This window comes from Vulpes vulpes, unplaced genomic scaffold, assembly GCF_048418805.1.
Source record: "Vulpes vulpes isolate BD-2025 unplaced genomic scaffold, VulVul3 Bu000000640, whole genome shotgun sequence".
Lineage (NCBI taxonomy): Eukaryota > Metazoa > Chordata > Mammalia > Carnivora > Canidae > Vulpes > Vulpes vulpes.
In genome coordinates this window covers 50,149-71,395 of record NW_027325688.1, presented here as the reverse complement: position 1 = coordinate 71,395, position 21,247 = coordinate 50,149, and the positions used below count along the sequence as shown (strand labels likewise).

General features: G+C 39.5%; 1 protein-coding gene across 5 annotated transcripts; it reads right to left on the bottom strand.

Annotated features, from left to right (window-relative positions):
- Nucleotides 1-4,482: 4,482 nt before the first annotated feature.
- On the bottom strand, nucleotides 4,483-21,246 carry LOC140596632 (COX assembly mitochondrial protein 2 homolog). Of its 5 annotated transcripts, XM_072745149.1 has the most exons (6): nucleotides 16,901-19,944; nucleotides 15,601-15,638; nucleotides 13,897-13,983; nucleotides 13,677-13,789; nucleotides 9,206-9,277; nucleotides 4,483-5,919 (listed from the first exon to the last, which is right to left on the bottom strand). In XM_072745149.1, the coding sequence occupies exons 4-6, from the start codon at nucleotides 13,755-13,757 to the stop codon at nucleotides 5,833-5,835; spliced, it is 240 nt and encodes a 79-aa protein (XP_072601250.1). In that variant the 5' UTR covers nucleotides 13,758-13,789; nucleotides 13,897-13,983; nucleotides 15,601-15,638; nucleotides 16,901-19,944; the 3' UTR covers nucleotides 4,483-5,832. The 5 variants fall into 5 exon arrangements, with proteins under 5 accessions (XP_072601250.1, XP_072601246.1, XP_072601248.1 ...); XM_072745145.1 differs by lacking the exons at nucleotides 13,897-13,983; nucleotides 16,901-19,944 and adding an exon at nucleotides 21,035-21,246; XM_072745147.1 differs by lacking the exon at nucleotides 13,897-13,983 and having other exon boundaries at nucleotides 16,901-19,943.
- Nucleotide 21,247: the final 1 nt, after the last annotated feature.

Sequence of the window (21,247 nt, the reverse complement as noted above, 5' to 3'; positions counted from 1 at the left end):
AGCATTTTAATAGCAGCAAAAATTTGCTATCTAAAAAAGACCATCAATAGGAAATGCATAAATTGTGGTACACATACAATGGAATATTACATAGCAGTTAAAATGAATAAAGAAGAACTTCATTTACTAGTATAATTGTGAAAAAAAGTAAGCTACAGAAGGCTATACACATCATGACAACTTCTAAGTAAAATATTTATACATACAAAATAATATAGTTTATGGATACTTACATCTATCTTAGAAGTGTAAAATCATACACAGGCATGAAATAGAGTGTAGTTACCTCTGATAAAGGAAGAAAGGGGAATAGGATTGGGCTGAGACACACAAGAAGGCTTCACCCACCTTTGTATTATTTATTTTAAAAAAATAACCTGAAACAAACATGGCAAAATGTCAGTTAATAATGCTGGAGAATGGGTACATGAGTGTTCATACAGTCTGCATACTTCTGTGAAGTTGACAAGTTTCCTTTACAAAGAGAATGGCAATGTTAGCTGGTTTCCCAAAGATAACTCACATGAGTGTGGCACTCTCGTCCCTCACAGTGTCAGAAGCGGTTCACGCTGGGTGAACTGGGTGTCTTCCAAGAGTGAGCACAGCTCTGCAAGCTCGCTTTCCCACCCCGCCTCTCTACCACCAGTCTCATTTTCAAGCATCCTGTCTTCCTGGACTAGCTGTACTTGGAGGAAGGAGACTGACCCCCAGGCCTCCAGCCTAGGCCACCTGCCCCACCTGGAATACCACTGAAGCAGAAGACTAACAACAAGCGTTCCTCTTGCCTCCCCTTGTGCTCTCCACTGTGAACCAGCCTCCTTCAGTGACTTCCCTGAGGGAGGCAGGCATGATCATGGATTTAGGCAGGATCTGGCATATCTGAATCCCCAGATATAACATCATTTAAAGGGCACCAATTTCCATCTGAGTTGGTGGCAAAGGCAGCTCACTTGGGACTTGGAGACTTGTTCTGCTAAGCATAGAGAGCTCTCTGGTGTGTCCACTGGCAGACCAATGACATTACCTCTATTGGTTTACCCCAAACTCTTTCTTAGGAAACAAACTGCGCTTTGAACCAAAACCCCATGGACATTAAAGTGATTTTAAACTCCATTTATGAAGGGTCAGAAAAGGGTCAACTTTCTAACTTTGCCTTTAGTAAAACTGTTGTTGTGCTGTTTGCAGTAAAGTGTTAATAAATTTGTCATGAACAGAAAATCAGGGCTCACGGCAGTCTACAAAATTAGATTTCTCAGGAAAACGTTGGCCTGAGCTCTTCAACTTCAAGAGATGGTCCTTTATGACCCCAAACCACTAGAAATCCTAAGTGAAGTACATCTATCACTTCACTCTGCATCCTGCATAGACTCAACCATGTCTTCCCAGGGCCCTCCAAAGGAAACCCAAATTCTCTACCAGGACTTAAGTGGTCCTTTGTGACATGAGCCCTCACCTGGACGATGTCCAGCTCGTTCATCACTATAGCACCAGCACTCAATGCAGTACCAGGTGCCTGATAAAGTCAAGAGGACATAGGACCTCTGCTCCTTCCCACCCCATCTCCCTCCAGCCTCTTAGGCTCCTACTACAAGTGGCAATAAAAAACTAAAAATTAAAAACAGAAACAAAACAGAAATCCCCAGAAGGAAAGTGTGCTTGCTCCACAAAGGAGAAAACTGTGAGATTTCACGTTGACCACAGAGGGCTGAGGAAAGCAGGCAACTGATGACATATCCTAAACCAGGTCATGGTATCGAGACAGAAAGAGATGCAGACAGCTGAGCACTGGGGCACAAATCCAATCATCAAGGCACAGGCAGGTCCCACTTCCTCCCTAATCTACTTGGCATACGGTTCCTCAGTCTTCCACAAATGACACACCCCTGTAGACTCTGAACTCCAGCAGTCCTGGACTGAAGGTGCTCTGTCGCAGAAGGCACAAAACAGTCTTGTGATAGTGTACATCATAGGTAGCAGGTACTTTCAACTGACACAATGTTAGAAATGGGAAAGGTGACCATCCGTGGGCAGTGATGACTCCTTGCATTCCTTCTGTGCAGTAGAGGTGTGCCACAGGGAGGTGGACGCAGCCGGGACCAGCTCCGGAGAGCACATCCTCACAGCTCCACTTCGATGACATCAGCCTAGTGTCTGAAATCTGCCTTGGCAGGAAGGTGTACACAACAGACAAGGGCAAACGCTACAAGTTAGTGCCTTTTATATTCATTTCTCAGGACCAGTTATTAAACATTTACTAGCTGATAACTAGTTCTTGGTAAACATGTTAGCGTGTCTGAGATTTGGGTCCTCAAAGAGAAGAAAAAGAGCCTGTGTGACAGCAGTGCACCTGCGCAGGCGGGTGTTTACTGCTCTCTGAAAGGAATACTTTGTTTCCTATGGTGCTTCAAGTTTTTAATTTCTCATTAGTTTTCTGGGGGAAAAAAAACAACAAGAGTATCCCTGTCAGCACAGGCCCTGAATCTCACTCACTTATGCATCCTCAAAGATTTCCCTCCACAAACCACTCGCTCCCTCCTTTCCGGCATTCTTTTCAAATATACCCATTCCCAGTGTCACTCACCATTTCCATTCGATTTTGTAAGACCCTCTCAACCTTACTCTGTCCTTCCCTTCAGAGCCAAAACTTTCCAAAAACGCTGGCATCCTCCAGTTCCCTGTAAGCTCCCACCCACTCCACACCACAGGAAGCGGCTCTCAGGTCAGAGTTGACAGAGGAACTAAAGTGACTGGTGCCTCATCCCTTCATTTGATCCAGTGACATTTCCTCCTCTGGAGCCCGCTTGGAACTCTGAGGCACCATTCTCTATGGTTTGCCCTCCCTCTCCAAGTCTGCTCCTTCTCCATATACAGGGCTCCTTTTCTTGTCCCAAAATAGTGATGTGAATGCACAGAGACCCACCCGTCAGTTATCCATACTTCTGGAGAGTTGAGGGGCATTAGGTAGGGTACAACATCTAGAAAACTCACAGATTGTCCAGATGTTCCACCAAAATGTGGAATTTTTAAAAGATCAAGCGACCCCAAAGTTTCAGCCTGCTCTATTAAACACCTCCGGTGGTCCACAAATCAACTCTAGCCACATGCAAGCTGCTGTCTCCCAATTCTGTTCTTGTCCAGACAGCAATTACATTCCAGACCTGCATCCTCAGAAGCTGGAAAGCCAGGGTTTTCTGCGTAACACCTCAAACCCAGCAGTGTACCCCACACGTATGCTACAACCCCTCCCACTTGGGGTAGAGCTCCAGCAGCAGGCAGATAGAAGTACCTGAGACCTCCTAGTCAGCCATGCTGTGTTCAAATTCCCCTCAAATCTAGACACCTGTTTGGATCCTCAAGCCAGGTCTCTATTTCAGGCCTTCATTTATTTACCACCCAAATCAGGGCAAAAAGCAAATAGGTCTCCCTGGGTGTAATCTCCCTTCTCTAATCTATCTCCTAAACTATCACCAGAAAAAAATCTTACTCAAATACAAATAGAAACACATCACCGTTCCAAGTAAGGCCCCTCCACAAATCCCTAATCACCATAGTAAAATCTGCAACTGGTCACAACAGCATGGAGGGGAAAAAACTCCCACTAAATTCAAAGTCATTTCTTATCTTCCTCCACCAACAGCTCTCATATTCCAGTCATGCTAAACAACTTGAAGCTTCCCCAGAATATATTCCATTTTCACTCTGTTTGTCAAAGGTTACCTTGCTCAGTAGCTTTCTTGGAATAGCTGCTTCCTTCTAAAGGCAGGGCATGGATGCCCTTTCTATGTTTTCTATGACAGCTACCTCATCATGGTGCTATGACACTACTGTATTAGTCAACTTGTCAGTTTACAACAAGCTGAAGGCAAAATGTCTCATTTCTGCACCTGCACTGACTGACACAGAGGAAGGGGCTGCATAAATATTCGTAAATCTCAGTCTTGAAAGGGTCCTCAGAAGTAATTCTACTCTTCCTCCAAATCCTCCGAGCCTTCATTAAATACCTGCTGTCCTGTGTAACCACCTTGCTAAGTGAATGTCCACACTCTTGAACACCTCTGATGATGGGGAAATCACTTATTCAACACTGACATCAGCAAGCCCTCATTTGGACATACACACAGAATTCACTAGCAGGAGCTCACAGCTCACCGTCTGTTGACACCTCATCCAACAAGAAGGTCAAGGCCCTGCTGTGGCTGTGGCTAGAAGTTGCTAACTTCCAGATCCACACTGGTTTCAGGAACACCTGGCAGAAAGAGCACTGGGGGGTGCCTGCTAGAAATGAGTCTGGGAACAATAGAGTTGGGTCATTTCCATTATTGTGAACACAGCTGGGACTTCCAAACTCTTTTTGCCTCTTTTTGCCCTAGCCTGTGTCTTCAATGTTTAAGATCCAGAATTGCCACATGTCAAAGAGGTTAAGTCTAATGGGACCATTTTGCTCTAATTCCAGGAAAGTCTAAGAGAAAAGAAAAAATACGATTAAAGCCAATTATTTTATTGAAGGAGATAAGCAAATGCCCATTGTTGGCAAAGGGAAGAGACATGTTGGAAGTCAGGTGTGTTCGCAGATGAGAGAGAGTAACCAAGGCTCCACCCAACAAATATTCAGAATCAGGGCTTCTGTATTTCTCCATGGCTTGACTTCTCTTGGGTCACTTTCCAGTCAAAGGATTCTGGAGACCAAATCAGGTAAGATTCTTTTGGTTATCAACCAATAGTCTTTACATCTTCTCTCAGCCAAGGCATCCAGGGAAAGTATACAGGCAACCCTCAGAGAGACTACAAGTTTGGTTCCAGACCATCACGGTAAAGCAAATATAACAAAGTGAGTCAAATGAATTTTTTGGCTTCCCAGCACGTATGAAAATTACATTTATACTAGCCTGTAGTCTATTAAGTGTATAATAGCATTATGTCTAGAAAACAATGTACATGCCTTAATTAAAAAATACTTTATTGCTAATAAAGTACTGGAAGGTCTCACTTCGATGTTGCTGCAGCTTCTACATTGGCACTTGCGGCTTCACCACGCGCTTTTAGGTTATAAAGACAGCTTCTTTGCTTTAAACCTCACAAATCAGTGTCTACAAGCTTCAAACTTTTCTTCTGCAGCTTCCTCACCTCTTGGCCATCACAGAATTGAAGAGAGCTAGGACTCTGCTCTAGAGTAGGCTTTGGCTTAAGGGAACGTTTGATCTTCTATCCAGACCACTGAAACAAGGCTGTTTTGCTTCCTTACCATTTGTGTGTTCACTGGAGTAGCACTTTTACTTTCCTTCAAGAACTTTCCCTTTGTATTTGGCAACTTGGCTCCAGCCTATCTCGGCTTTCAACATGCCTTTCTTGCTGAGCTTATCATTTCTACCTTTTGACTTACAGTGAGAGATGAAGGACTCTTCCTTTCACTTGAATACTTAGAGGCCATCGTAGGATTACTAACTGGCCTAATTTCAATATGTTGAGTCTCAGGGGGTAGGGAGGCCCAAGGACAGGAAGAGACAAGGGAATGGCTGGTTGGTGAGCAGTCACAATACACAGAACACTGATTAAGTTCACTGTCTTATACGGGCACACTTTGTGGCACCCCAAAACAATCACAATAGTAACATCACAGATCACCATAAGAAATATAATAATAATTACAAAGTTCAAAATATTGTAAGAATTACCAAAATGTGATACAAAGACACAAGGTGAGAAATGCTGTTGGAAAAATGGCGCCAATAGACTTGCTTGTGCCAGGTTGCCACAAACCTTCAATTTGAAAAAAACGCATTATCTGCGAAGTTCAATAAAACGAAGCACAATAAAACAAGGTATGCCTGTAATTTATTTTTCAGATTCCTCTGCGGGATTAAAAAGTCTTTTTCTCATCGCATTGCCATGCTCCCTGCTCTTGGTCCTCTTTTCCATGCACTGGAAAATAAAAGGAAGGGGGGAGAAAAGAGACAGCACATTATATTACCATTTGTACCAGCTAAGTTAAATATTTTAAAATATTTGCAAAATAAATTGTTTTTGCTGATAAAATTATTTGACTTTTACTTCACTGAATCTGAAATCACAAACACAGTATAGCACACCTACACTAATAAATACACAAATATTTACGGAATTAATTTCCTCCCAAAATATGAATTCAGTAAATATTTAAGATGAGTGAGTTTTGTCCCTCTTCTACAGGAGGAGCTCACAATCTATCAAAGTCGTCTAAGGCTGAACATTGCCAATTTCTACAAAGGTTAACAGAACATGGCTTCTGCCTTCTAATAGCTACTAAGTACCGTTTATAAAGTGCTTTATTATCAACATCCCTTATAAAAAATATCACAACCAGAATTAAATATAGTGCTTCATGTACTCTGACAGATATGAACTACAGTGGACCTACTAGTTCTTATGACACAGATATTTTATTTCTATAAATATTTTCAAAAGTAATTGGCTTTTGGCAACCATATTATAACCCATTAGTTCAGATGGAAACCTATAGTCAGCTGAACTTCCCAAGATTTTTTATTATGAATAGTCATCAAACCTGATGCTCTCCAAATCCTACATTTTTATGATCAGTTAGATCTAAATGTAGTTTTCACCTTGGAGGTTTTCAGCCTAGTATTCTGATCTGGCCAGTAGGTTACAAGTAACAGGAAATATACAGCCTGGCACTTAGAAAAAGCACTTGTTTAAACCAGAGAAAGTTGGATATAAGTGTTTTTATATAGACCAATAGACATATTTTAAAGGTGAATGAAGGATCCTTATGGAAAAGGGGGAAAAAGTAAAAGTAAATTCAAGTTGAAAACACTAAGTATATGTGAACAGCTAGACATCAAAATCTTTCAGGAGCCAGAAGTACAGGAAAAGGCCACAGAAATGAAAATCAGTGAGAGAGAGCTAACCAGGCGCCTGACTGGGTGCCCTGCCCCAGACCCCAGAGAGACAATGCTGTGAAGGTTTATGCTCACTGCATCTTTGGGTCCTGTAACCTCAAATAAGAGGAGCTAGGCTAGATTATCTCTAAGAAGTTTTCTAGATCTAAAGTTTTTATTGAAGAGTTCTAACATCGCTTCTGGAATCAGTTTTCAAACTTTTTCTTCTTCATCAAAGGGCCAGATGAAACACCAGGTCTCTTTAACCAAATTACAGATGAAACACCAGGTTCCTTTAACCAAAATCATTCCTTTTATCTGTCATACATTAATTTTTCTCTTAAGATTGTCAGAGGGAAAGGGAATTTTGTCACTTTAAAAACTATTTTTTAAAAAGAGGCACTGTTCTAAAACATGGAGGGATACCTAATCTGAGAAAAATATTTGGTTTCTATCTTTAATCACATATACTGGACTGCCTCTGGCAATCCCCTCTTCTTTGGGAGAAGGTTTTAAGGGTAAATCTTCAGAAGATAATACTTCATAGGCAGCCAAAATAAACAGTTAAAGAGCAAATTAAAACATAGTCTATGTTAAAATGTTTGCTAAGATATCCCCAAAGGGCAAGGTGGCCTTTGAATAAAAGAAGAAAAGAATGAATGTGATTTTATTCACAAAACTTCACTGAACGATACAACCAAACCAAAACAAAACAAATAAAACAACTAAGAAGGACAAAAGAGGATGCTACAAAAGTAGTATTAATGTAATCATTATTTCAATTAAAAAAAAAACAAGCAGCAACATGGCAGCAAAGAGAGGCTAATGGAACTGGCCAGACCCTTTTGCTAGTTGAAAGCATCAAGCAATGAAGCACTCAAATGGCACGTGAAGGAGATGGTTAGAGGAGCATATGGAGACGGGAAACAGTCAACTAGAAAGCATTAAAGGCAGAGAGAAAATAAATGAGCACAGGTTCAGAAGACTGAAGGAAGAAAGAACAGAGAGAAAAACATCTATAAATCAGGTAATGAAGCAACATAAAAACCACACAAAGGACTTAGAAAATAAGTCAAGGAGAAAATCCAGAATTGACATGAAAACAAACTCAAAGTATGAAAAATGTCTCCGATGTTCTACCAGTCACTAACAGCTCAGGACCACCTGGGAAGAAAATTTTGTATAAAGATCTAACCACCACACCAATGGCAAAAATTATTGAACCATAAGAAGAAGAAAAAAATCTAAACTTAGGGGAAAAACAATCTGACACAACTGAAAGCATGTGAGAAATAAACAGTTGTACTGAATAAAATATGGTAGGCTTCATTTTCCCATCATCTTATTGAAACAGGAACAGAGCCCTTGGGTTCAGTTTTCATATAAACCACCTTGCATAGAAGAAAAACTCTTCAAAAATCAATTTAAAACACTTCTACATGTACACATTTGTGCCAAGAAAATTATCACCCTGAATTCAGAACTCCAGAAAGTTCTTCAAACAGTAAAGACACTGGACAGGGTTTCTGGGAAGAAAAAAAAACTTCAGATTGAAAAATACAAAAGTTGACAATAGATAGATGCTAGACAGCTTAAAATATATAACTAATACCTTTCAATATGAGGCTAATAGGAAAAAAAATTCAAAAATATAGAAAAAGAAAAAAACTGGAAGACAGGTTTTTAGTAGTTAAGAGATATTTAAGGGTTTTGGACATAACACAATTGATGTACGAAACAGAAATGGAATCAAATTTCTTTTCAAAGATTTCAAAAGCACTCTGCTGTATGCCCAAGTCCAAGTCATGGTCTAAAACTGGGTTTTGGAAATGAGTCGTCTTGACCAAGTCAAACCAGACCCGTGTGGCTCATACACGCCATGGTTATAAAGAAATTCACAATTTTAAACCTGTGAAGAGCCCAAGTCTAGCACCTGCCATGTTCTATGAGGAAGCAGAAGCCCAAGATGTGTTATCTGCTACAGCTAATAGCTGACTGACCAAAGTCTTTCTGCTAAACAAATTCAGTTTCCCGGCCCTCATGATTCATCCAGAGGAGTCACAATGATTGTATTAAGAAAGTTGTTTTCATTTATGTGCATGAAAACAAAAAAACAAAAAAACAAAAAAAAATAGCAAAGTCCTAAAATTGTTCCCAGAAGAGGCTTTCATTTCTCCTCTGGGTTTTAGAGGAGAACATACACATGCAGTCAATCCTCTCTATTATACTAAAGTTTGGAATAAAAATTAGTAATGGCAGTATTCTAAATATTGTTCAGAAATGCTCTATTCTAATCTTCAACCATTTTCATCCTCTAACACTTTTCTTACCTCATTCTTCAAGCATTTTCTCATCTCCCGATCAAGATCATTGCAACGACCAAAAAATTTCAGAATGCTGTGCTAAAAGGAAGAAAAGGGGTAAATATTTTATCCCATATACAAAGGTCTCTGGCATAGAGAATTTAAATACTTATTCCTACAGAAATGAGTTTAATGTGTCACCACCTTGTTAATAAGCAAAGAGTTAAATACAGGTATAAAACATACAAATAAACGGAATTATCCTGGCCTTCCTAAAAGGAGGGATAAAAGTTCTCTTGGTAGAAATGAAAATATAAAGACTTTTCCTTGATAAGAGAGAAACCTATTAACCTGTAACCTATACCTATTAACTCACAATGCCAGAGTGCAAATCATTCTGTTTTCTAATACTCTTTTCTTTAAGGACACGTGAAAATCACAGTACAACCATCGTCTATCACAGAGAGTAACACCAAAGTGCGATATGGCCATACTAACACAACCAGTGACTTCTTCACGAGTAAACATTCTGTCCCTTGAAGAATTACCTAATAAATGCTGGGTGCCAACGCTAATTTTCTCATTTGCCTCCATCCAAAATGTCATCAAAATACATCAGAAACACATAACACTATTATTATTAAATGGCTTATATGGGCCACATAAGTAAGCAACTAATCCACAATATAAGAAAACTTATGTTTGAAGTTCAAAGTCTGCTTTCTTTGCAAAGCAAAAATAAAAATCTCTTGGTGGTCTCAGGGCCTATGACGATTATCACGACAAAAAGTATGAATGCTCCAAAGCAGAATAAGATGAAGACTGAAGTCAAGAACACAAATTTTAGTCAGGCCATAATTAGTGTTTGCATATCACGATTTTTAAGGGTGGGTAGGAGAGCATGGTGATATCCTATAATGACATGCTGAAAGTGCTTAAACTTGTAATAATAAGTATCTTTTCCTTTTCTAATTAAGGCTTTCATGGAAACCAGACAACACGTAATTAATAAGCTATGCCTCGTGCTAGTCCTTTCTTTCCCTGCTTCACCATCACTGTACATGTCTTTTTCTGGTCCACAATGAATAAATGGGTCAGTTTTTCTGGCAAGCATTTAAGGTAAACTAAGATCTCCTACTGGTTACCTAAGGACCTTTGCAGAATAACTTCGCTGTGTATTTTTCTTTATTTCCTTGACAACAAATGAACAGGAACCATGTATTTTTACATGCCTTCTGCTGAAGGAGAAATAACAGAAAGGATTAGACTTTCAGAAGGCAATATTTCAGTTTGGCTTACATCGACTCATATCATCCCATAGACATACATCTTATTTTTAAATCCAAGATGGAAGGTTTTTGTTTTTTGTTTTTTGGGGTTTTTTTTGCTTTTTCAACTTTTAAACCCAATGAAGAATTATACTCTTGTGACATTACATGAAAAACCATCCCAAAGTGCTCCATTGGATCTGGGTTACGAAAGGGCCAGGGTCTACACTTCTCTTGTATACACATGGCACAAGCCTCTAGCGTGTGATGTCTATCACCAAACTGACTGGGCAATTGATTGAAAAATGAATCAATTGGTATTTCAAAGACAATGTCCCAAGCACTAGGGAGACAGCATGAGGAAGGTGGACCTGGGCCCTCCTCTCAGTCCACAGTCAGAGGGAAGCCAGCTAACAAAGTGACTGCTGTAAAGCAGTAGTTTTCCAAGTGTATTCGAGGAACACCCACAAGTTCCCAAGACCTTTCCAGGGGATGCACACAATAAAAACTATTTTCCTGATAATCAAAGATCTTACTCATTTTGTTCATTACCACTCTCTCACAAGGCTACTGTGGAACTTTCCAAACACTACACAAAAGGCAATATCACCAAAGACTGAACAGGAGGCAGATAGGAGGATCTGGCTATATTCTATTAAGCCAGGTATTAAAAAGAATTGCAAAGATGCAAAAGCAAGGTCATTCTTTTCATTCTTTTGTTTTGGAAAATAAGATCTTTTTAATGGAAAACTACTACATTAACACGTAATGGGTTTATTATTGTATTTTTATACAAATTAATTTTTAAAAAATTTCTCAGTTTTTATTTCTAATTCAGTAAATATTGATGGATATAGTCCACATACACAAAAGTTACCTAGGGTCCTCGGTAATTTTTAAAAGCATAAAGGAGTCATGAGATCAGAAAGTGTGAGAACTATCTCACAGTAGGAACTGTATTATATGTGGTTACTGGAGTACAGAGTGACCACACCAAGAGAATCTAGGCCTGGAAAGGAGGAAAGGAAAGGGAAATGACAAATGAATAAAACCTGGAGGATGAAGAAACCTGGTCTAGTGCACCGGAAGTAGAGATAGTGGAGAGCTGTAAGATAAACAAGGAAAAAGTAAGCACAAAGGCTTAGAAGAGGGAAGCATGTTCCTACACAACTGCAGAGGAGCACACAGGAGCAAGCAGAAGAGGTGCAGGAGGGTGGTGAGACCCAAGGGATAAGTGGGGGCCAGGTTCATGAAGGCCCTGAAACACCACCAAGTGAGAAATTTAGATTTGACAACTGCAGGCAAAGGGAGCCATTAGAGGGGAACAATGATTCAACTTACATTTCAACAATCACTCCAGTGCAAGTGAATGAGGACAAAGAGGACAAAACAGGGTACTAGGGTGGCCCCACTAACACTGAAATTAACTGGTGTTAATAAACACATAAATCAGTGGAACAGATCAGAAAGCCCAGCAATAGGCCCAGTCACATATGGTCAATTGTTTTGACAAAGACAGCAAGATAATTTAGTAGGGAAAGGATGGTCACTGCAACAAATGGTGCTGCAACAACAATATCCATAGAGAAAGAAAGAAAAACTGGCTCATACCTCACATAATACACAAAAATTAACTTGAAATGAATCACAGATCTAGATGTAAAAGCTAAAACTCTACAACTTCCAGAAGAAAAAACAAGAGAAAATCTTTGTGACCAAGAAACAAAGATGCTTAGATGGCAAAACAAAAAACCAACCACAAAAAAAAAAACAAAAACCTAGTAATTAGACGTCATCAACTTAGAAACTGCTCTTTGAAACACAATCTTAAGAAAATGAAAAAGAATGTTACAGACTGAGAGAACATATTCACAATACACTCATCAGACAAAGGACTTGTATGACAAATGAAAAAAAAAGAATTCTTAAAATTCAATAATAAAACAAACAACACAATTTTAAAACAAGGGCAAAAGAAAAAAATAAGAATAAATAAATAAAATGTAAACTTTTTAAAATAAAATAAAATATGGGCAAAAGACTTTATACGAATGGCCAATAAGCATGTGAAAGATGCTCAAAACCCAGCCATCAAGGAAACACAATCTAAAACCAAATGAGAGAAAAAATAAATAAATAAATAAAATAAAAACAAATGAGGGGCAGCCCCTGTGACTCAGCAGTTTAGCACTGCCTTCAGCCCAGGGCGTGGTCCCACAGGGGGCTCCCCCTCTGCCTGTGTCTCTGCCTCTCTCGCGCTCTCTCTCTCTGTGTCTCATGAATAAATAAATAAAATCTTAAAAAAAAAAAAAGGACACTACGGCACCCATAAAAATGACTAACCTTAAAAAGACTTACGGTATCAATTCTTGATCTAGATGTAGGCTGAAAAAAGTCTGCCTGAAGTATATTGTCAAGCAATAACAACAAAAATACCTAACTTCACAGGCCACAGGTATTACTCACTACCTTACTATTAGTCTTTAAAGTTTACTCATTTAAATGATGCTATTATTATAATTATATTATTATAATTTTAATGATGTATATCATGTCTACAGTTTATGACTATCAGAAGGAAAATAACACATCATGCAAAGTTAAAGAAAAATAGAAATGCTCCTTACAGCTATCTCATGTAGCAAATATATGAAAAAAGCTAAGTATTTGACATTTGTAAAAATACCAGCTTAATTTAATGCTTTCCAAAACTGGGCTTCCTTTCTATTTTGGTTTAAACCATGGAATTTTACTTCCATCCCACTAACAAATAAGTAAACCTGTCAAATTAGACCAATTATAATTTAAATCTAGCTAACATCTAATTATTAAAAATGTTTCAATCTCCTTTAAACACAGAATGGTAAAGATCAAAGAAAATCTTAGAAAAATCTTAAAATCATTCCATTATGATCAGAAGAGTCAGAACTTAACATAACTGTTCTACTGCCCTATAATGAAAAAAAAGGAAAGTGTTTTATTGTAAGAACGCGGATTCTAACTATTACATACCATTTCAGAAGTTCCCTAACGAGTTCCCTAACGAGCTACCACATGCTGCATTCTTACTAATCATGAAAGGGAATGGTGTCTGAAAAATCACAAGCATCAGTTACTAATCTTTAAGAAGTTAAGATCCATTCCTTTCCATTAGTGGAGGTAACATTTTACACCAGTGTGTTGTACCTAAGTTTCATTTTTGCTTTCTGGTCGTTTTTCTGAACTCTTACATTTTTGTGACATTCCTTAAGCAAGTTAATCGAGACGTTGCATTCTTCAGTGTGCAAGTGTGGAGATAAGTCAGGATGCATCTTTAGGAGGTGACGGAGCACAGCAGGGCAACCTGTGGATACAAGAGTGTCTTGAATACGCGTGACTGTATTTGTTAATACGACCTAACACTATTTCAGCAAAAACGTGCCATGAGCTTTATCAGAAAAGAATGCTGACCTTAGGCAAATTATTAAGCCTGACCCTGAGCTTCCTTATCCAACAATTTAACAGATTCAGCAGGTCATCAGATGTTGTTTGAAGAACCTGCAGGTTCAGAAAAAAGGCAGGACTCCACAAGAGACCCAATCCTGGAAATAAGTGCTCCAGAAGAACAGCTAGCCTGCATTAATAAACCTAATTTCAAGTATTTTCCCCACATTCCTGAAATTGATCACAACTCATTTTGTTCAGATGAAATTCCATAAAAGAATTGGTTTATTAATCCTTTTAAAATGCATATTCCTCTGAGGTTAAGCTCATTAGTCCTACATTACTGTGAATACATAAGGACTGCTTTCTTCCTAACATCTGGCTGAGAAAATCCAACTTAAACAATGAAGAGAAACAAAAAGCAGATGGGAAAAAAGTTTTTCAATTTAGCAGATATATCCATAATGCAGTTATTACTATGAAATCAAGAAGCTGAAATCCCAGAAATTAAATATAATTGGTTCTTTCACAAAATAGTAAATTAGCAGCCAACTTTCAAAGAAAAAGCATTATTTTGAAGTGTTTGCCAAAGTTAGGTAGCATTATTCACCTATTCTTTTTTTAACGTATTCTTTTTAACTTGAAAAAAGAACCAATTAATTGTTTTAATCTTTTAAAAGTTTCAAGAAAGAAAGCCTAAGAGGAAATAATGACCTTAGTTTGGGAAAAGAGTTCTTAGTTAAATAGGCCAAAAGCCCAATTCATTAAAAAAAAAAAAAAGGTAAAATCTTATCAAATTAAAAAAAAAGTTCTCACTTCAAAATACACCATTAAGGGCAGCCCGGATGGCTCAGCGGTTTAGCACCTGCCTTCAGCCCAGGGTGTGATCCTGGAGACCTGGGATCAGGTCCCACGTCGGGCTCCCTGAAAGGAGCCTGCCTCTCCCTCTGCCTGTGTCTCTGCCTCTCTCTCTCTCTCTCTGTGTATTCTCATGAATAAATAAATAAATCTTAAAAAAAAATACACCATTAAAATAAAAAGACACAGGGATGTAAAATACAGCTAAAGGGAATGAAGTCAATAATATTGTTCATACACTTATCATGGTGAGCATCTCATAATGTATATAATTAAAAGAAAAGAAAAGAAAAAAGAAAAAAACAAGCCACGCTTTGGGTGATAACAACATGTTAATGCGGGTTCATCAATTGTCAAAACATACAACTCTGGTGGGGGATGCTGATAGTGGGGCAGGCTGTACATGTGTGGGGCAGGGGGGCAAATGAGATCTCTCTATACGTTCTATTCAGTTTTGCTGTGAATCTAAAACTGCTCTAAAAAATAAATATCCTACAAGCTACAGGCTAGGAGAAAATATTTGCTAATCATATATGAAAGAGGATTTGTTGAATGCTTACAAAGAACCCAACATTTAAAATGGACCCAAAAAATTGGCAAAAAATTTGAATGAATACTTCACAGAAGATGATACAGGAATGGTTAATTAAGCACACAAAAACTGCTAAACACCATTAGTCGCAGGGAAATGCAAACTAAAATCACAATGAGATACCACTACACATCCTCCCAAATAGCTATAATCAAAAAGTCAGACAATAACAAGCATTGATTAGGATGCAGAGCAAACAGACCTCACGCATTTCTAGTAGAATAGTACATACTTAGGGAAACAATTCTGGCAGTGTCTTAAGGAGTTAAACAGAAACTTACCAAATGACCCAGAACATGAAACTGCAACTCCTAAGAATCTATCCAAAAGAAATGAAAACACATATGCACACAAAGGCATGTATGTGAATGTTCACAGTATTATTCATTATAGCCAATACCGGAAACAATCCAAATACCCAATAACCTGGTAACTGGATACACCAATGTGGTATATCTAGACAATGAAATACTATTTGGCAATCAACAGGAATGCACTGATACAGATATCAACACAGATGAAGCTCAAAAGCACTAAGCTAAATGAAAGAAGCCTGATTCAAGACTATACAGCATGACTCCATTTATGTGCAATGTGTAGAAAAAGCAAAACTGAAGAGAAAAAAGGCTGATGGGCCTGAAAGTGAAAGTGAGGATTATTTGCCATTGGGCACAAAGGAATATTTTTACATAATAAACACATTTTAAAATAGGATTGTGGTAATGGTTGCACAATTGCAGTTCACTAAAATTATCAAGTTCACTTACATAAAATGGGTAAATTTATGATATGTAAATTGTACCTTAATAGAGTTAATATCAAAAAGTTCAAGAAATTCAAACTGCCTATCTACCTTCCACTCACAAGTAAAATCCTCAAAAATATCTAAATAAATAATTCCAGAGAATTATAGTATTCCTACTACTGCAAAACTCAGTTTATAAAAATACATTAGTAGATCACTGTTCCACTGAGTGACTACTAAGTGTGCACGCACACACAGCATAGCACAGCTGAAGATCACATATCAGGCCATTGTGGCCAGCAAAGGGTTTAAAATGGAAACTAGAATGCAGCCAAGTTCAAGTTGGTTTGCCTGCTACTGACTACAAAACCTTTAATGAAATAATCTTTTTACAACAGAAAAATGAGACTTCACATAGTCTAACAATTTAGATCATCTAATATTATAACCAATATTATGCATCTAAACCTATTAGTTACCTGGTTGTCTGATTTCTGCCTCACTTTTTTCTGAAAGAAGATGTATACTGCCTTAGCCACCTAGAAAATGTCTTATTTTGTAAATATATTTGACAAAAATGTTTGCATATTTCTATCAATCAGCCCTCAGATGAGTGCTTTTACAGTTCAGAAACAAGCTTACAATGTAGTGAAATGATCTCTTTGGTTGGCAAAGAGTTTAGAAGACACTTGGCTGCTGAGATAAATACATGCACATTTTACACGAGTATCAATGCATACATATCATAATGTATATTTTTCCTCCCCCCATTACAAAAGTTTATGCTACTATAGACCCAGCCAGGGTACCAATGAGATGTCTTCCCTTCTACTTACTCATCCTAGGTAACTATGTCCAGTGAGAAAATAGTTTCATAGTTTCCTTTTCCTAGTCTTCTTGGTAAAAAGCTAAGCTACTACTTACCCTACACTTCTAAACAGTGACCAAATCCCTTATCTAACAAATTCCTTGCTTTACCAGTCTTCTCCCTCTTTCCTCCACCTTCTTTTTACTGAGATACCCTCTTCTGCGCCCAGTGTTGTCTGGCTTCATTAACAGTTGGTGTTCTGCGAGACTTTCGCAATTCACAAAGCACAGCTATAAAACAATGGCATTGTTCTTAGGACACACTGGTGTGAGTGCTGGTATCGCCCAGCAGTCATCTTTAAAAAGCCTGAATTCTAATCAGCATTATTATAACTCAAAAGTAACTTATGAACTGAAGAAAACTAAATGTATATTCCATATTCTTACTTTGAAGATTCCATCAAAGCCGTAAGAATATATCTACATTATTAGTGTAGAAAATAATTTGTTGAACACTTACCACACACTAGGCACAAGTCTTACAATCCTTCCAATAACTGTAGGGAGTAGGTAACTTCATAAATTCAGTGAAACCATAAGAATGACTTTTTGTAGTTCAAATATGCATTACTCATATTTTCAGAGTAAAACTGAGCCTCAAGTCACATAGTAAGTGGCACAGTTACTACCCAATGCAATTTCTCACCAGGACAGATTATTCCAATGTTCAAAATAGGAAAGGCATGCCTTCCCAGCAGTTTGTGGATGAAATAAATACAGATAGAAAAAACTATTTCCCAAAGAGCCTCTGGCTGGCTACAAGTTCAACAGACACTAATTCTAGGCCTACCTTCCAAAAATGTGATAATGTAATAATCCTATATTATTAGAAATAGAGGGCTTGTCTCCCTCAAGAAAAAGAACAGTACTACATTTGTCCTGATCAGCAAAGTCCAAAATACTGACAATGTGAGTATCTGGAGACAGTGCTCAGGATAAACATGGCTTTGACTCTAGGTTTAAACAGGAAGCCATTAATGAAACTGGGAATATTCACCAATATAGGGAAGTCCACATCAGAGGAGACAGTAAGAGAAACAATCTGGTTCAGTAGGACAATCAATGGATTTGAAATAAAAAGTTACGGATTTATCTGTCCATAAGTTCTAACACTTTGGTTACTTACTCTGAGACCTAAGTCTCTTCTTCTGTAAATTGCAATTAGCTCTTGACCTGTATCTCTGGGTGGTCATGAGGTTTAAAATAACATACGTGGAAGCATCTGAAATAGTGAGCAGTGACTGTGACACATGTAAAGTAGTGTTTGTATATCTGAAATGCTCTGTCACTGGATGGGAAAGGGTGAACTAAAATTTACAGTGGTGTTTCCAAGGTGCTTTCCAGAACAGGACTGGAAACCAAAGGGTGGATGCTAACAAAGGCAGAAGTCCTCTTCCTGGAGCTGTCCAACAAGGAAACTGGCTGCTCTGGGAAGTTCTCGGTTATCTGTCCTCACATACCCCAAGGAGACTGGCTACATCAATGAGGATGCCACACTGTATTCTTGCACTGCATCCTTAAGTTTCTTCTCAAATCTAAATCCACAATTAAATGATTTTAACCTATTTCCAAAACTAAAATTCTGTCCATGGACTTGACTTGTTACCACTAAGAACACATGAAAGAATTTCAAAAGGGTAGGGCCAAAATAATTCTGAACATCAGCCACACTGTTGAACAAAGCTGAAGGGAACATTCATCTGTGTTAAGACTTCATGCATGGATGTTCACAGTGAGAAAGAGGAACAAATAAATAATAAATAAATAAATTCCATTCAAACTGTTATCATTTAAACACAAAACTTCAGTCCCACCTGTGCATTGGCATCTAGAAAACATCAGAAGGGTTAACTTGTCACAGTTACAATGCTTCCCTTTCCACCTCAACTCCACTCACTGCTTCAAGTGTGCACACATTAATACCAAAACAGCCACTAACTCTTAGAAATGTTCAGCTGTGACAACTGGATGTTTTGATAACTAGGTGACAGGCCCCTGCAAAGCAACTTTAACTTTTACTTGGGGGTAGGCTGGGAGTACAGAAGCGGTATGATACTCTCACTAAAGACATAAAAATAATAGTCTTACTCAGGTCACTTCTTCGCCTTATTCTACCAAGACTGAGGTAAAATTTTCATAATGAATATTCCATGATAGATTTCAACCACCAGGTGGCACAATTTTAGAAAATAAACCAAGAGTAACCAATACCATAACTGTAGTAAAGCAAAATGAGTAAGCATTCCAGTAACACTTCAGCAAATCTAGAGTCACAAGGAGGAAACCCTTGATTTTAATGTCACTTGGATTTTCTTTAGAAATATTTTGTTGTTGGTGGCTGCACCAGAAATTTATACTATAGTTGCAATTTCAAGCATCATTTTAGAACAACCAAAAAAGCAAGTTCAGGAAAGTCTCTTGTTCCAAGTTTGAAGAAGCTGTTCTCCAGCAAGAACTGTAAACTTAATGCTTTCCAAAACACATCCTTTTTAAAGTCTACTTTTCAGAAAGCAATGGAATTAAATTAGCATTTCTGTAACTATTTCAAACTATGCCCCATAGTCCCCAGAGGTACCAGATACAGCAGGGTATTACCCACCCTACCCTTTCCTTTGCAGTTACAAAGTGATCAAATCTAAACATATGCTACTAAGTGACTCTTGCTCCCAAATACAGACCTTGCCCACCACTACTGAGAATAATCCCTAGGCTGCCTGGGGAAAAGGACTTGTAGTTCCACCACACAGTTTCTTAAGAAATGGGACAAGCTGTAGCTGTCCCTGAACATTTATCGGTACTCAGCAGATGCTGGGCATCTGTCAAATCATTTGAACTTGGGAGGGGGAAAAAAAAAATCAGCCCATAGAACCCAAAGAATACACAGTGAGGGAATATTCTTGTAAATGCACATAGTAAACGCCCAATAAATGTTTGCCAAATGCTGAATTTAGGATTACAACAGATCTGAGAATTGGTTCACACCTCAACATAGTTTTTTTTTTTCTTTTTCAAAGATTTATTTATTTATTCATGAGAGAGACAGAGACAGAGACAGAGAGGCAGAGACACAGGCAGAGGGAGAAGCAGGCTCCATGCAGGGAGCCCGATGCGGGACTCGATCCCAGGACCCCGGGGTCACAACCTGAGCCAAAGGGAGATGCTCAACCGCTGAGCCACCCAGGCGTCCCAACATTTTTTTTTTAAGGCTGAAAATGAAGATCATTTAAAATAAGTCAGTGCAGAAACCTATACGTATAGGAAAAGAGATAAAGGCGTGTCACAACAGAAGTTTGCCAGCACAAACTTCTTATGCATTTAAGATTTTAACTGAAGGATTCCAGAACTCGGATTTACTTAAGATTCTTCATCTAAAGAAAAAAAAAAAAAAAAGTCTTCATAAAGCATCTATTGTGCACCTACAAGCACGGTAATTTTTAAACCCAGTAAAAGGCACCTCAATGTTTCCTCTCCTTGAAAAAAGTGTACTGTTGGGGCACCTGGGTGGCTCAGTGGTTGAGCGATTGCCTAGGACTCAGGTCGTGGTCCCGGGGTGCGGGGATCGAGTCCCACATCAGGATCCCCGCAGGGAGCCTGCTTCTCTCTGTGTGTGTGTCTCTCTGATGAATGGATAAATAAAATCTTAAAAAAAAAAAAAACTGCACTGCTGAGGATCTCCCCGGATTCCCACTCTGCAACACGGACTGGTGGCAACTTTCACCGCAGCTGAGATGCGCCCGAAGACTCCCAAGACGACGACAAGAATCACCGTACAATTCTCTGCGCGCTCCCCGCACCGAACACTGGGAAGGGCCTCCCTTTCTCACCAACGAGACGGCGGGTTATACCCATTTCACAGGCGTGGAAGTGGAAGCGGAAGCTGGAGGACGGGAGGGGCCCACCCACATCCCCAGGCCTGCGCCCAGCACGCTCCCTACTCCCCACCCCCGGCGCGTCCTCGGCCGGTGCCCGCGGGCCGAGAGCCCGGGGCGCGCCTCCAGCGACCGCGCGGCCAAGGCCCGGCGCGGGGAACCTCGAGCGCGGCAGGAGACGGGACCGGGGGCCCCCTGGGGGCTCCTCGGCGCGGCCGGCCTGCCCAGACTCACCCGCCTTGCGGCCACACCGGGCCGGCTGAAGCCACCGTCACCAGCGAGGCCTCCCCATCCAAAGGCCGGCCCCCGGGACGCCGGGGGCGGGGCAGCTCCGGGCGGCGACGGCTCCCGCGCCCTCCACGCCTGACCCCGCGGGGCTCCAGCGGCCCCGGCGGCTCGCGGCGACTGCGGCGCATGCGCGCCCGGCCCGGCCCGGCCCGGCCCATT

Excerpts from the sequence above, each read along its gene's own strand:
- LOC140596632 (XM_072745145.1), bottom strand. The coding sequence starts at position 21,246 with ATGGGCCGGGCCGGGCCGGGCCGGGCGCGCATGCGCCGCAGTCGCCGC. Across the intron at positions 15,639-21,034 it reads CCGGTGTGGCCGCAAGGCGG|ATTCTTAGGAGTTGCAGTTT; the intron begins GTGAGTCTGGGC and ends TCTTTTGGATAG. Across the intron at positions 9,278-13,676 it reads TTAAGGAATGTCACAAAAAT|CACAGCATTCTGAAATTTTT; the intron begins GTAAGAGTTCAG and ends TCTTCCTTTTAG.